The sequence below is a fragment of the Galeopterus variegatus genome, unplaced genomic scaffold (genome assembly GCF_000696425.1).
Source record: "Galeopterus variegatus unplaced genomic scaffold, G_variegatus-3.0.2 Scaffold267, whole genome shotgun sequence".
In the NCBI taxonomy this organism is placed as follows: domain Eukaryota; kingdom Metazoa; phylum Chordata; class Mammalia; order Dermoptera; family Cynocephalidae; genus Galeopterus; species Galeopterus variegatus.
Genome location: NW_007726378.1, coordinates 772,355 through 787,105, shown reverse-complemented (window position 1 = coordinate 787,105; position 14,751 = coordinate 772,355). Strand labels below are relative to the sequence as shown.

At 49.5% G+C, this 14,751-nt stretch overlaps 1 protein-coding gene across 1 annotated transcript in view; it reads right to left on the bottom strand.

Annotated features, from left to right (window-relative positions):
* Positions 1 to 12,934, bottom strand: part of MAD1L1 (MAD1 mitotic arrest deficient-like 1 (yeast)) — an 18,611-nt gene extending 5,677 nt beyond the window's left edge. Inside the window, exons 1-5 of the mRNA XM_008566749.1 lie at positions 12,910 to 12,934; positions 9,765 to 9,927; positions 5,905 to 6,045; positions 3,091 to 3,270; positions 50 to 174 (exon numbers count right to left, since the gene is read on the bottom strand). Coding sequence (XP_008564971.1) covers positions 50 to 174; positions 3,091 to 3,270; positions 5,905 to 6,045; positions 9,765 to 9,914 — 596 coding nt within the window. The 5' untranslated portion in view covers positions 9,915 to 9,927; positions 12,910 to 12,934. The remainder of the gene's footprint in view (positions 1 to 49; positions 175 to 3,090; positions 3,271 to 5,904; positions 6,046 to 9,764; positions 9,928 to 12,909) is intronic.
* Positions 12,935 to 14,751: the final 1,817 nt, after the last annotated feature.

The following is a 14,751-nucleotide window of genomic DNA, read 5'->3' as shown; positions in this document are numbered from 1 at the left end:
TCACCAGGCTGAGGCGATTCCCTGCTCCCCCCCCCCCCCCCCCACTCACTCATGCTGCATGTCAAGCTGCTCCTTCAGCTCCTGCTTCTCAGCCTCCAGGCGCTTCACCTGCATCTCCTGGTCCATCACACTCCACTGCAGTTCTGAGATCCTCCCCTTTAACATGCTGATGGTCTGAAAGCAGAGTGTGGACATGAGAGCCACTCACTAAGCCCGAGGCCACGCACGAATGAAGGTGAGCCTTCCACATGGAAATGGCGGCGAAAGGAAGAGGCTGGCACCTACAACTGGGGCAGGTAACAGAGCCACCTCCTTCTTGGGAACATGCGCTTGGGCAGACGAGAGAGACTTCTTCACAAGGGTCCCACCCCTCAACCCTACACTCAAGAGCATCCCAGCCCAGAACCTGCCTCTTGCTTCCCACAAGCGGACAGAAGAGATCTGGGTCACAGCCCAGGCCTCCAGGAAAGCTGGTCCCAGTGAGGGGGCTTCAGGAGCAAAATCTGCTGCCAGCCAGGATGGGCCTGGCCTCTCAGGCCTGCTGCCCAGCAGCCTCTGTGACCGTCACCCCCTACTCACAATGTCCCTGCCCACCAGGCATCCATATATCCCCCACGTCATCATGCCAGTCTTCCCTCCACAACCTGGCTCTCATCATCACACTCTGCCTGGAATCCTTCCCTGAAGCACTCCCACACCACTACTCCAGCTGTTTGCTAAAGATGTAACCTACAGACAACAGCAAGGTACTCGCCAAGAAGCAGAACATGGGAGATGGAGGCTGTCCTTGAAACTAGGCTACAAAAGCCACACTGAGTGGAGGAGCTGAAAGAATGCCTGAAGACTACAAACTCCCAGGCCAGCAAGCTGGGCTATAACTGGCCAGGAGGGCCGTGCTGCTTGGAAGAGAAGGGCTCAGAGAGGAAAGCAATCCTGGGGAGGGAGTCTCAGAGCAAAGCCTCCATGACAGCGGGCCTACCTGACACCACTGCCACCCTTGGTTCTGACTGCATCTCACCAGGCAACCTTCTGCTGACCTTGTTCCCCACCCTCCACCATTTCCTAGGGGAGAGAGCACATCAGTCAAACCAACATGAAAAGCCAGACCACTTAAAAGTGTCGCTATAAATTAACACACAGAAATGCATGAGCCTGATGTCTACCCCAGGGAACCTACACATTGAGAGCAAGACAGTGGACCTGGCAAACACCCCAGTAAGCAACACCAGTATCCCCCATCTGGGGAGCTGGTTGGCCCTCTCTACAAACAAAGAGGCCACAGCACTCATTTCGCTGTCCCTGAGAACCCATGTCCAATCCAGGACCCACTGAAATGCATCACCACTATTCACCCCACACCACTCCGGGGAGGCTGACATGTGGGGAGAAAGGTCACTCCCCACACTCTATCAATCTGTACGTTTACTTTATCACAACAGTGAGGTATCTATCTGTGCATCAAAAAGGAAGAAAGGTACTAAAAATATACCTAGCAATGAACATATCCTTCAAGAGGTTGTACTGAGTTCAATAAATACACCCTGGGCACCAGGCACTATGCTGGATCCAGGGGACAAGACATCCTAGCCTTATAGAGGACAAATATTGTAGGGAAGTAAAGAGACGACTTAATAAGATAGTTTCATAGAGCAACAAGTACTATACACGTTGGGGCGGGCACTGTGGTGAGAGAATGCAGCAGAGGTGAGGGAGTTACAACTTTATACCAACTAACCAGGGACAGGTTCTCTGGGGAGGTGCCATTTAAGCTTAGATGTGAAAAATAAGAGCAGCATCATTCGCCGTGCTCTGTCCCAACTATCCAGGACCTTGCCCATTCTGGGCCCCATCAACACCCTCTTTGCTACTCCAGTAGTGAGGGTCTCACCCTTTTCTGAGCTTCACTGAGTGCTGTGCATGACTCACCCTCCTCCATGGAACTGAGGACCCCCATAGGCAGGAAGACAACGCCCCCACTACCACCACCACCGCCTCTGGCATAGATAGCCCAGAACACAGGACCCAGGACCCAGAGCACAGGAGAGCACAGGCAGGGCAGAAGTAGGCTTCTCTGGACACTGATCACGCCTCTTCTCCTGCCAACATTCACTTCAGAAGACAGATGTGACAACAACCTTAACGTGCTCCCCAGCGCTGCCAAGGCAAAAATAACCTGCAGCCTGCTTTCAAGGGTCTATCAAGTAGAGAAAACTGCGCAGAGATGGAATACCAATGATCCAATGCACCCTCTCTCCCTCCCCTAGCAGGTTTTCATCTGTTTCCTCTCAGCATCTGTGATCTTGAACGCCACAGAAAAGGGACAGGAAAGGTCAAAGGAGTCCAATTTCCACCAGTGCCAATGTTCAGGCTCTGTTTTTAAAATGTATACAACCTTCATTTGGACTACAGTTCACATATGCTCTGGTTTAAAGACATTCTCAGATGCCATCAGACACTAAAAGACCTTGCTGATAATCAAAGAAATGCAAATCTAGAGGTACCTACTTACATGTTCTGTGAAGGAAAAAAAAAAAGCATTTCCAGAAAATACCACCATCCATGACAGGGAAGGATACAGTGAGACTAGAATACTCGACAGTGGCTATTAGTACAATATAATAACTGGTAGCAACAGCCACAGAGATAACCATAACTGGGGACCTTATAACCCTACTCCTAGGTGTCTGCCCAAACAAAATAATTCACCAGAAGCCAAAAGGCTCTATGCATGATGCTACCTGCCATAGAAACACCAGGGGTATGTACGCCAAAGAACAAAACATTTGAAAATGACAAAAACTGGATTACTCAACCATCAAAATTCCTAATTGCAAAGACCAAAAAAAGTGCCCAACTTATTAACTGAAAACCATAAAATGCAAAATTAATATTTTTACTATGATTACAACTATGCAAAAAATGTAAGTGCACATATGGGAAGTACAATTAAAAAGTCAAAATATCATGGTGCCATAGTGGTAGAGTTTGGAGTACTTTCATTATTTTTCCTCGGAAAAATTCTAAAGGAGAGAGGGTAACCCCTTTGAGGCCCAGGCTGCCTTGATCCCCAGAAGAGGGCCCTATGCTCACCTCACCGGCTTCGGCCAGGCTGTCCTCCTTCTCCCGCAGCTTCTTGTTGGCAGCGTCCAGGCTCTGCTTACACAACCTGTTACGCTCCAGCTGCTCCTTCATCTTTTCCTCCGCCCCAGCCTCCCGCTCCTGTAGCTGCCGAATGCGTGACAGGAGCTCCTGGTTGCGGTCAACCTCGCGCTGTGAGGGCAAGAGTGAGATGCAGCCCCAAGGGAGAGTCAGAGCAGGGAGAACTCCTCTCTCAGGATAGCCACCGAGGCCCAGAGAAGAGCCAGCTGGGACCCATCAGCCAGTTCAGCAGCAGAACCAGGACAAGACCTGGGACCCCAATTCTAGCACCAGTCTCCTATCAAGGCAGCACAACGTCTTTCACTGGAAGAAGCCAGTACTCCTCAGAGGGCACTTGGCATGGATCACACCCAACCTGGCATGGATCACACCTGATCATGCTCAGTGATCATCTTTGCAGGGAGGAGATGGAGCACGGAAAACTGAAAATTTAGAATCAACCTTGGAAAGCAGCTGAGCTTTTGCAGCACCAGCAGATTTTGTCTAACTGCACTCAGGCCATCATTAAAATGAGTCAGCATTCCGCCAACGAACAGATGACTGGAGCAAAGACAGGTGGCATAGACATGAGGCTGCAGACACAAACAGTTTACGCTGCGCCCAAGTCTGCCACGAGTGCACATCATCTCACAGAAACCTTCATAGCCACCCATATTATTAACCTCAGGGAGGCTGTGTGACCTCTGGGCTGATAAGGAAGGGACAGAACTAAGAACCACACTCAGACCTCCTGACTGTAATGATCCATGGGGACTCTTCTCAGTATAATCACTGAGAAGGGACTACAGAGTAGGAGCCAGAATCCCTGGAGGTCAAGGCAGTGAGTCCTAGCCAAGTGGAGCCAGGCATTCTGGTGACTTCTCACCCTGCATTCATCAGGAAGCTGCCTGCACTAGCTCCCTTCAAGAACCACCAGGTATTTCCGGAGACTGTCTTTTTCAGAGTAAGTACTTATACCACCTTTATCCAGGACATCCCAGCCCAAAACAGAGGAAAGTTTTAATGAAAGTGCAAACAGGATTGTGCCTCCCTGAGGGAAGGCTGATCTACACCTCGAAGGGACTCAAGAGGACAGCAAGCTGCAAGCACAGCCTCAAAATAGCCAAGGGACCCCCCTGTGATACCAAATGAGAGCTTTGGTTAGTGCACCGTCAGGGCCAGAATGTAGCACCTCTACTGGCACTGTCATTCCAAGTGCAGATGGGGCAGTTCAGACAGGTCCTCAGACATCAGACCTCTAGGTCTCACCATCTCATAGGTATTTCCAGGTGGGAGGGCCAAGATTCCCACCCACCCACTGCCAAACTGGTAGTCCCAAAAAACCAGTGTAGTCTTGGAGTCCACAACTCCAAGGAACAATTGGAAAAGTATTGGTTCTGATGGTTCCTGGAGTCCCATTCAGCTGTGTCTGTGGGCAAGGACAGGCCTCTTGGGAGGTGGCTCAAGCTCAGCAAGGGCCCCAGATCTAAGCTCAGTCACCCCTGCATCAATGGATTTCCCCAAGACAGGACCTTCAAAGACCCAGCAATGACATGGAGCTCCAGGGCGGAGTCAGAACGGCCCTGCCCTTGAGGAACTCCGGACCCAGAGAAACTCCAACTCCACACCCTGTTCCTCTGGCCTGAGTGAGAGAGCTATGCCATCAGTATGACACTTCCTACATTCTGATGGCCCTGGTGCCACCACCCAACCCTAACAAAGGGCACTTTAGTTGGGAAGATTCCTGTGGCCTCTCTCTTCCCTTCCCACCAATTCCTCCAGGACTGTCCCTCTAGCACCAACCCAGGTAGTGAGCAACAGCCCCAGCTCACAGAGAAAGATCACTCTGAGCAGCAACAGGGCCAATCCCGAGGCAGCAGCATCTCAGCTTCAGGCCAAGTCTCTGGGCTTACAGAGCCCACACAACACACCAAAGCCAGGAATATGCACACCAGGTTCAAAGAAATCTTAACAGGCATCACACCCTGGAAGACATCAATTATTTTGGGGGGGACTAGGAAAGTATGTGAATATATCATGTAAGGCAAGAATGGGGTCAGACATCCATCCTCAGGGAATGGGCAGGGAAGCCAGAGACGTTGTGGTCCAATGCTCTGCTTGAATCTTGGCAGATTTGCACAACTGATGAGCACTTATTGAAAAACCCAGCAAAGAGCTGTTAGTCAAAGTGAAAGAAACAGAGGATTCAGGCACTAAGTGAAACCTCCTACCTTCCCTGAGTGGCAGGGGTAGTGCTCTCCCAGTTACCCTGGGTAAACCAGGAGCAAAATGAAGCAGCCACAGATACTGGGGCTCTTTGCTCAGAGGCCCTACAACCATCTCAGCAAGACCAGCATGGACGCTGGGGCCCTTATGTAACCCAATGACTTTCTGAGCCAGTTACCCATCACCACCTGGTATTTCTGCCAGATCTGCATTCCAATTCTTCCATAGGAAAGAGGAAACCAAGAGAGCCAGCAGAAGGACATCAGTTAGGAACACAGCTGCACCGAGCAGCAGACACAGTGAGGGGCCTCCTTCTGCAGTTATCCTCACTGCATGCCACCCTCCTCAGACACATCAAGCACAGCTGACACCTGGCCCATGTCATCTGGTTGCCTCAGGAGGAACGCCCTGGCAATCCCGACATGGAGCACCTCAGGCTTTCAGCTTCTTCCAGCCTGGTAGGTATGATACACAGCCCCCAGGCCTCCTAGGGCTGCCTCACCAGGCCGGCTGGACCCACCCTCACCCACCTGAACCCACCTCGTAGTTCCTGGCGCTGGTACTTGCCGCCCTCTCCAGCTCCACTCGAGCCCTCTTGTGACTCAGCTCCATCTGCATCTTCTCCCGCTCCACCTGGATGAGGTGAGACTTGGAACGGATCTGCTCTGCTCTTTCTTCCAACTGAGTGTGCCATAGCCAAAGAAAAACAGAATCCTCAGTAGCTGCACCAAACAAGGCACGTGGCTCAGTTCAACAGACACAGTCACCAAGTGCCCATTCCCTGCAAGTGCTAAGTAAGCCTTGGGAGTAGAAAGTAGACCACCACTGGATCCCTCTTTGGGAAGTGAGTGGGAGCAGCAAGCAAAGGGAGATTAAAAAAAAAAAAAAGAGTAAGAGGAAGATGTATTTTAAGATGACAGTGTGTATGCTTATTTTAGGAAAAAGGATATATTAGTTTTCTATTGCTATATAACAAATCACCACAAACTTAATAGCTTAAAACACCACCCATTTATTAGATTACAGTTATATAGGTCATAAGTCCAGATGCATGTGTCTGGGTTCTCTGATCAGGGTCTCCCAAGGCTAAACTCAATGCAGTTGGCTGGGATATGTTCTCATGTGGAGCTGAAGATCTTCTCGCAAGCTCACAGGTTTGGAGGACACTGCTGGCTGTTAGCCCAGGGCTGTTGTCAGCTCCTAGAGGCTGCATACATCCCTTGTCACATGGCCCTCTCCATTTTCAAAGCCAACCATGGTGAATCTCTCTCTTGTTGAATCCTTCTCCTGCTCTAAGTCCAACTTCTTTATCTCTGAATCCAGATTTAAAGGGCTCATGTCAGGCCCACCCAGGTAGTCTCCCTATCTTAATATCAACTGATTTGGGACCTTAATTATATTCCCACTGCCACAATACCTAGTCAATGTTGGGTTGAATAACTGGGAAAAGGTAGAGAAGGTAAGTGTGAACCAGGGGCCATTTTAGAAGTGTGACTACCACATGGCCGGCCCGGTGGCGCACTGGATAGTGCGCCGCTTGGGAAGCGCGGCGGCGCTCCCGTCCGAGGGTTCGGATCCCACATACAGACCGGCTCCCGCTCACTGGCTGAGCGAGGCGCGGGAGCAACACCGAGGCTTGCGATCCCGTTGCCGGTCCCCGGTCCGGTACGGGGGCAACACTGAGGGTTGCGATCCGTTGCCGGACACGGAAAAAAGACAAAAGACAAAAAAAAAAAAAAAAACCAAAAAACAAAGAAGTGTGACTACCACAGAGGGGTAGGTAAATTCAGGTGATTCAAGCCTTGGTGGGTGCCAGAAGACATGCCAAACAGCTTCACAGAGTCAGACTCTTCATGTGGGTAAAGCCTTGCAGTCCAGCAGCACAGCATCTCCTGTGCATTTAATAAACGTAGAATCTCAGGCTGCACCCCAGACTTATTGAATTAGAATCTTATTTTTAAGCACATTCTCAGGGGATTCACATGCACATTAAAGTCTGAGTAGCACTAAAGTAGAGTGGCAGTTCCCAACAGATGTGTCTGGAGACACTTCTGATTGTCACAGAAGTGGTAGTAGTGGTATGTGTTTGTTACTGGTATCTAGTGGGTAGAGGCCAGGGATGTTGATAAACATCCGACAATGCACAGGAAAGTCCAGCAAAACAAAGAATTATGCAGCTCAAATGTCAACAGTGCTGAGGCTGACAAAACCTGAGCTAGAGAAAAGGTATCTCCATCCCTCCCACCTACTTTCTTTGGTGGCCCAAGTCCACGCTTCCTTTATTTCTATTAAATTTTCCTCATTTCAATTCCCACCTGTTGATGTTTGGGGGTTCCTAAGTCTACCTCTACCCTTCAAACTCACCAACCTCCCCAGTCTCACTTGTATGTCTGCAGCCATATCTGCGCTTCTCCAGAGAAGGGTGGCTGGCACTCTACCTCCAGGAGGCGCAGACCTGATCTGTATCCCACACCTTCTTGGAACACTAACTATATGAGAGTACTTTAAAAAGTTTGTGGAAAAATTGAATTAAAAGACAATACAAATCTTTCCATGAACTTTTTGAAGTACCTTTGTATTGGAAAGAGAGTACTTTAAAGATAACCTTTATATTTAAATGAACACTAATGTATGACAGAGCAGACTGTATACACTTCCAACTAAAACAGGATCCTTAATCAGTTGAGGGAGCGGGGACTGGCAGGCAAGACATCCTGACCTCTCCCTCCAGATTCCCCAGACCTGCTGCATTCTAAGGTCCCTCTCCTGCCATTTTGGGGGGCCTGGATAGGAAGAGAAAGAACCGTGAGTGAAGTCCTGCAACAGGACATAAGCAAGGTCAGGACCCAAGGCAACTCTCACAGTCACTACTCTACTAACCATCTCAGGCAGACTTCAGCACTCAATTACCAATCCCCCAACAGAGGAAGCCCTTACAAGTGAGCACCGGGGACCTCCAAGGTCCAACTGGTATTCTAGATTCCTGTTGTTTTGACAGATAGGCCAAAAGTTCCCAGAGATTTGCATCAATAAAATTATAGCATTTTTTTAGGACCAGAATTGCCAACTTCTTATTTCACTAGTGATCAAAAACAACTGCCATCTAGGGCCGGCCCGGTGACGCACTGGATAGTGCGCCGCTTGGGAAGCACGGCGGCGCTCCCGCCCGAGGGTTCGGATCCCACATACAGACCGGTTCCCGCTCACTGGCTGAGCAAGGCGCGGGAGCAACACCGAGGGTTGCAATCCCGTTGCCGGTCCCGGTCCGGTACGGGGGCGACACTGAGGATTGCGATCCGTTGCCGGACACGGAAAAAGACAAAAAAAAAAAAAAAACAAAAAAACAACTGCCATCTATTACCACCATCACTTAATAAACAATTGTTTTCACACACACACACACACATACACACACACACACACACACACACAAGGATGCAAGACCTACTCTCACAATAGAGAAAAGCCCTTGCCAAGAAAGGGCAGTTAGCAATTTAGCACTCTAACAAGCACAGTAATTCAGTTATTCAACAAATGAACACATACAAACACATCGTTTGTTTTACCAAATGGTCCATGGGCCTCATCAGGGCTACAGAACACACACAGTGTGGAAAGAAAAGGAAGATGCAAGCAGAGACCAGGGAGGAGCCTGGTGCAGCCATCGCCGCAGTGACAGGGTCTAGGCACAGCCGGAGAGACCACTTCCCTACCTGGGGGACCCAGTTATCCCAGCCCCAACTGGGACTGAGCCCACAACTCTTCAGAGCCTGAAGTCCTTCAGCAGGCCTGACCCCTTTGCCACTGGGTCTATAGTGAGCATTCCCAAGAACTTGGAATGAAGTGAAATATGACTATAATCAGAGTAAAACTGTAAAAATCACCGCAAGATCTGCAAATGACCCTCCATAGTCTGACACCATGGAATACCCAGTCTGTCCACTAGCTGCCCTGGCTTTCTCTCCAGGCTGAGGGGGCACTGTGTTTACAACAAAGCCTTCCTGTGTTACACCCTGAACGGGACGGCATGCTGGCTGGACGATTCCAGTGCTCATGCTCCCAGACAGTTTGAGTTTTATCCCCAATTAAATGAACAAACTGGCTTTCTGATCCTACCATGAGTGTTTGTGAGTTCATTAGTGAGTGCACTGCTGAGCACCAGACCTACTCTTGGGGTGTTAACAAAGCAGACCTCTAAGCCAAGACAGTACAAGGCCAGACCCTGGCCTCTAGCTGTTGTCCCAGAATGATGAATGCCTACAATGACATCTGGAAGACAGCCAACTGGCCTCTAGGCTGAGCTACTACTGATCTGCCTCAACTATATGGAACTTGAATAGGCCCTACCTGAGCTCAAGTGTCTTTACCCAGAAACCCCCATCCTGGCATATGCCACTTACCTGCATGCTCTGCTGGTACTGCATCTGCAGAGAACCTGGGGCAGAGGTGGAAATATCCGGTCCAGATCCTCCCTCCACTCGCTGAGAAATGAAGTTGTTCAAAGACCTCAGAGTGGATAAGACAGTGGTGTTTTCCCCCAGGTCTTCCATGGCCACTTTCCTTCTGAGAGAAGACAGAGGAAGGGTCACAGCCAGCCTTTCCACACATTATCACCTGTCACAGTAAGAGATGCCTCTGGACAGGCTCCCACTCCCCTAGTCCACTCGAATTCACAGGCTAATCTTCTCTGGAAACACCCTCACAGACACACGCAAAAATAATGGTTTTTTCTAGGCATTCCTTAATCCAGTCAAGTTGACACCTAAAATTAACCATTACAAGCACTCACAAAAAATGTGGCCTCTGGGAATCAAAAACAAAGTGGCAATAAAAATGATGATGACCACAGAAATACTAATTATCACTATATATTAATATTGACATTAGTATTACTACTGTTTTCCACCAGGTCAAAAAGAAAGGTTTTTGAAATTTACCAAGCACCTAGACTTCTTGAGCCTCAGTTTCTTCATCTGTAAACTAATGATAGTAAAGCCCACTTTGCAAACCTGTTGAGGATTACCTTCAATGCCCATAAAAAGACTTCAAATAGTAGACGGTGCAACTGTTGCCACATACTTTGACTTGCACTCAGCTTGTAATTTTATATACAACAGCTCAATCTTCACAACAGGTTGGTGAATTAGGTCCTTTTACGCAGATTTTAAAGATGATGAAACTGGAGGCTTCAAAAAGTTACAGAACTGAGATTGGAACCTGGGTCTGTCTGACTCTAAAGGCAGCATGCATTCCACAAGCCAACATATGAAAGGGCTGAAGACAAACAGCAGCAAAGAACCTTGCATCCCCAAACCTGTCCTTATTATGGTCTCACACCAGGCCAGCCCACCAGCCAAAAGGTGTGGAACATCTCAGGCACATTTAACAGCCAAAACGTGTACACTCCTACAGGTGCATACTGCTGCTCCCATTAGGAAGAGTTGGCTCTCACTGATTCCCCCTAAGTATTATATTGAAAATACACTCTCCTACACATCCCCAAAAAAGGAAGAGAGGAATCTTAGGTTGCCTCTGAATCTCCCATTTAACAAGAACCTTGGCCTGGTGCAAGCAGAGTCCTTGTCTTCTCTGGCCATGGTTTCCACCCCTCTCATTCAAATCACAACGGAACAACAGATTGGAAGACAGGACAGTAGAGGATACAGGCCTGCAGGGCGGGAGACTCTAGAAGCCCAAACCCTTCCATTTGCCAAGATCAGACCAGGGCCACACTTCCCATAACATTATGGAAAATTTAGCCAATACATCCTCTTCTCAAGATGCCATGCCCAGGCCGGCCTGTGGCTCACTCGGGAGAGTGCGGTGCTGATAACACCAAGGCCACGGGTTCGGATCCTATATAGGGATGGCCGGTTTGCTCACTGGCTGAGCGTGGTGCTGACAACACCAAGCCAAGGGTTGAGATCCCCTTACCGGTCATCTTTAAAAAAAAAAAAAAAAAAAAAAGATGCCATTCCCTGTAAGAACTGATGCATTCAATAAACTAGAATGAAAAAAAACACCTACATTTTCAACCACCTGGCACTAGGCTGCTCCATAAAGCATGTGATAAGGCGCCAGCTCAAACTCCATCCTCTTTACCCAAGGGGCTCAAACCTTCCAGCCACTGAACTCCAACTGCTCTTAACAGAATCCCTGAGCTGGAACTGTCAGTCACAATCTCTGAGTTGACACTGCTTCTCAGCAACAGGGATGGTTTCGGAAACCTAAAGAAATGACCAAGATGCTCACCAATTTGCAATCCCACTTCACACCGCCCTGGTCACCATCATGTGGCCTGGTAAGTTTGCCACACACCTTTTCTGCTTTCTCCAAACTCAAACTAGCCATGAAAGGCAAGCTCCCACTTCACTAGCTACAAGCAGTGTGACTTTGGGCAGACAGCATTCTATCTCTGACAGCTGCTTTCCTCCATAGTAAAATGGAAGTGCGGTTGACCCTTGGATTGTGGGGGTCCACTCACATGTAGATTTTTTCAATAAATATATGTATGGTACTGTACATGCATTTCCTCTTCCTTCTGATTTTCTTAATATTTTCTCTTTTCTAGCTTACTTTATTGTAAGACTACAGTATACAACATGAGGGCACTTCAAAAAGTCCATGGAAAGATTCGTATTATCTTTTAATTCTATTTTTCCACGAGCTTTTCGAAACACTCTCATACACATAACATACAAAATATGTATTAATCCACTATATGACCGATAAGTCTTCCCGTCAACAGTAGGCTATTAGTAGTCGAGACTTTGAGGAGTCAAAACTTAACTCGCGGATTTTCGACCGCGCGGGGGGCAGCGCCCCTAACTCCCTCCTTGTTCAAGGGTCAACTGTAGCGACAACTACCACGCTTAGCTCCAGCGAAGAAATGCGGGCGGCAGAGCTCGGTCAACTCTGAAGGGCGGTGCTCCAGGAAGGAGCAGATGGCCCAAAGGAGCCGCTTCCCGAGAGCCGGGTCAGGGAGACAGAGGGGTAGGAAGCCCTGTCCTGTGGTCAGGACAGCGCCTGGCCTCGCGGACACCGGCCACCTCTGCTTTGCTGCAAGCTGGTCAGCTCCAGCTGCTCCTCCCGGAGGGAACGCCTCCTTCCACTGGATGCTCAGGGAAGCAGGGGCGCCGCGCCCACCCCAGGCCAGCGAGGAGCCGACGGACCGGAGATCCGGGGGGTCTCCAGGACGAGACGCCCCCGGGCAGACCCCAGGTCAGTGAGGGGCAGACAAGGGAGGAAGGGACAGAGACCTCCCCTGGAGGGAGGTGGAGGGCGAGAGGAGGGAAGAGAGAAGGGGGTCTCCAGACCGAAGCGCCGGCAGAGCCAGGCGAGGGCGGCTGAGGGCGCGGCTGGACCTCCGGAGTGGGCTGAGGGTAGCGGCCGCGCCCAGACCTCCGCGCCGGCGCCCAAGCGGGCGCCAACAGAGTACGCGGGGATCGTGAAGTCAGGAGAAGAGAGTAGCGCCCCTGCCCGTCCTCGGGGGGTAGACCCGTGACCCCGGCTGCCAGGCCCTCACCTCAGCCACCAGCCGCTCACCTCAGCCGCAGCCGCCAGCCGACGCCGCTCAGATCTCCCTCCGCGCCGCCCGCGCCCACCTATCGCGAGACTCACGCCTGCGCTCTCGCGAGACCTGGGTGGAAACCGGCCGTAAAGAATCGAGTAAGCGCATCGATCGGTCTCCGGTGCTCCGCGTCCGTACTCAGAGCCACCCACCCGCGGGAGACCACCCCACGGAAAGTACGAGAAGCCAAAGGCCGGACCCTGGCACAGTCGTGGTGCCCCTGCCCCGCGCAGGACGCTCTTCCACTAAGGCTATTGCCTCGCGCCGTAATGTGTGGAATAGCACCGCCCAACGGTGGCCTCTTCCCGACAAACTTTTTCATTCTTGATTCTTCCCCCAAATTTAATACCATTTGCTTGAATTAATACGTTTTTGGCTTTTCTCTGGGCCCACCGGAAGTGCAAAGTATTTATGCTACTAGGTAGTCTTCCCAATGTCTGCACGACCTCGGAGCGCGGTGCCCTTGACTGCGTGCCCTGTTCTCTACGGTGCTGCATCCTATAGGGTGAAGATTAGGTCAGTCCTGAATTATTATTATTTTTTTTTTTAAAAGATGACCGGTAAGGGGATCTTAACCCTTGACTTGGTGTTGTCAGCACCACGCTCAACCAGTGAGCGAACCGGCCATCCCTATGTGGGATCCGAACCTGGGGCCTTGGTGTTATCAGCACCGCACTCTCCCGAGTGAGCCACGGCCGGCCCAGTCCTGAATTATGGTAAACTTTGTCTATGCTTTAACGTGGATCCTTTCCCAAGAACAAAGTATGTGCCATCAGAAAATCCCTGAATTACAGCAACCTGTCTATCCTTTAACATGGAGGCTTCCCAAGAGTGCGTCTTACTCATTTTCAAATTCTCCTCCTCTCTTCCCTCCATTGCTCCAGCCCCTGGCTTTCCGCTAAGAAGATGCTGTTCCCAAGGTTCTGCGCTGACCTTTCCTCTTCCAGAGGACAAAAGATTTCCAAATTTGGGTGCCTGGGGAATCAAATGAGATGTGACAGGAATGTGGTTGAGGTAGGGCAGGAGATTCTCTGGACTTTACTTGATTGCAACCAAAAAGAAAATGAAAAGTAAAAATATCTGACCAGCAGCATACTTTGAGGAGCTGGACCAAGCCCTAGGACCATCATGGACATTCCTGGGCTTCTAGTCTTTCTCCCACTGGACCTTGGAATTTAAACATATTTACAGTCAATAATCTCTCTTCTTGAGGGATAAGTATGCCTCCAGGAAATGGCTTTGAAGAAACCAGTTGACGGTTTTAACAAAACACAATTTAAAAGTATGAAAATCCCTTAAAATAATGCAATCTATATTCTTTTATAAAGCTGCATTGGGTTCCTGGAAGAGTAAAAGAAAATAAATAAACACACCACATCACTGCTTGCTTTCACAATTACCTTTATGGTCTTGGGAGCCTGGAGTATTACAGCAATATCTATTTCCGACAAAAGCAAAGCACACCCACCCCGTGCATAAATTCATACCAAATGTCTTCCCTAATTGCTCTGGGAACTCCTGCTGCCTGAAGAATGGATACATTTCCAGATTATTCACCAGAGAAATGGAAATTAACCCCCAGATGGGAATATCTGATTTTTCTACTTTATATCCAGCCAAAATAACAACTGGAAACCTGGGTATTGTGTTGTTAAAGCAACAGTGGAAAACCTGTTTCTCTGTAATAGCCTAACAGTCTAAGACAGGGAAGTTACATAAAGGCCCATGTGGGTATATCCATTTCTGCCTCAGCGAATTTCTTTTTTTCCTTCCTCAGTCTGACTCTTCATCCTTCAATCTTTACTTATCTCCCTCTC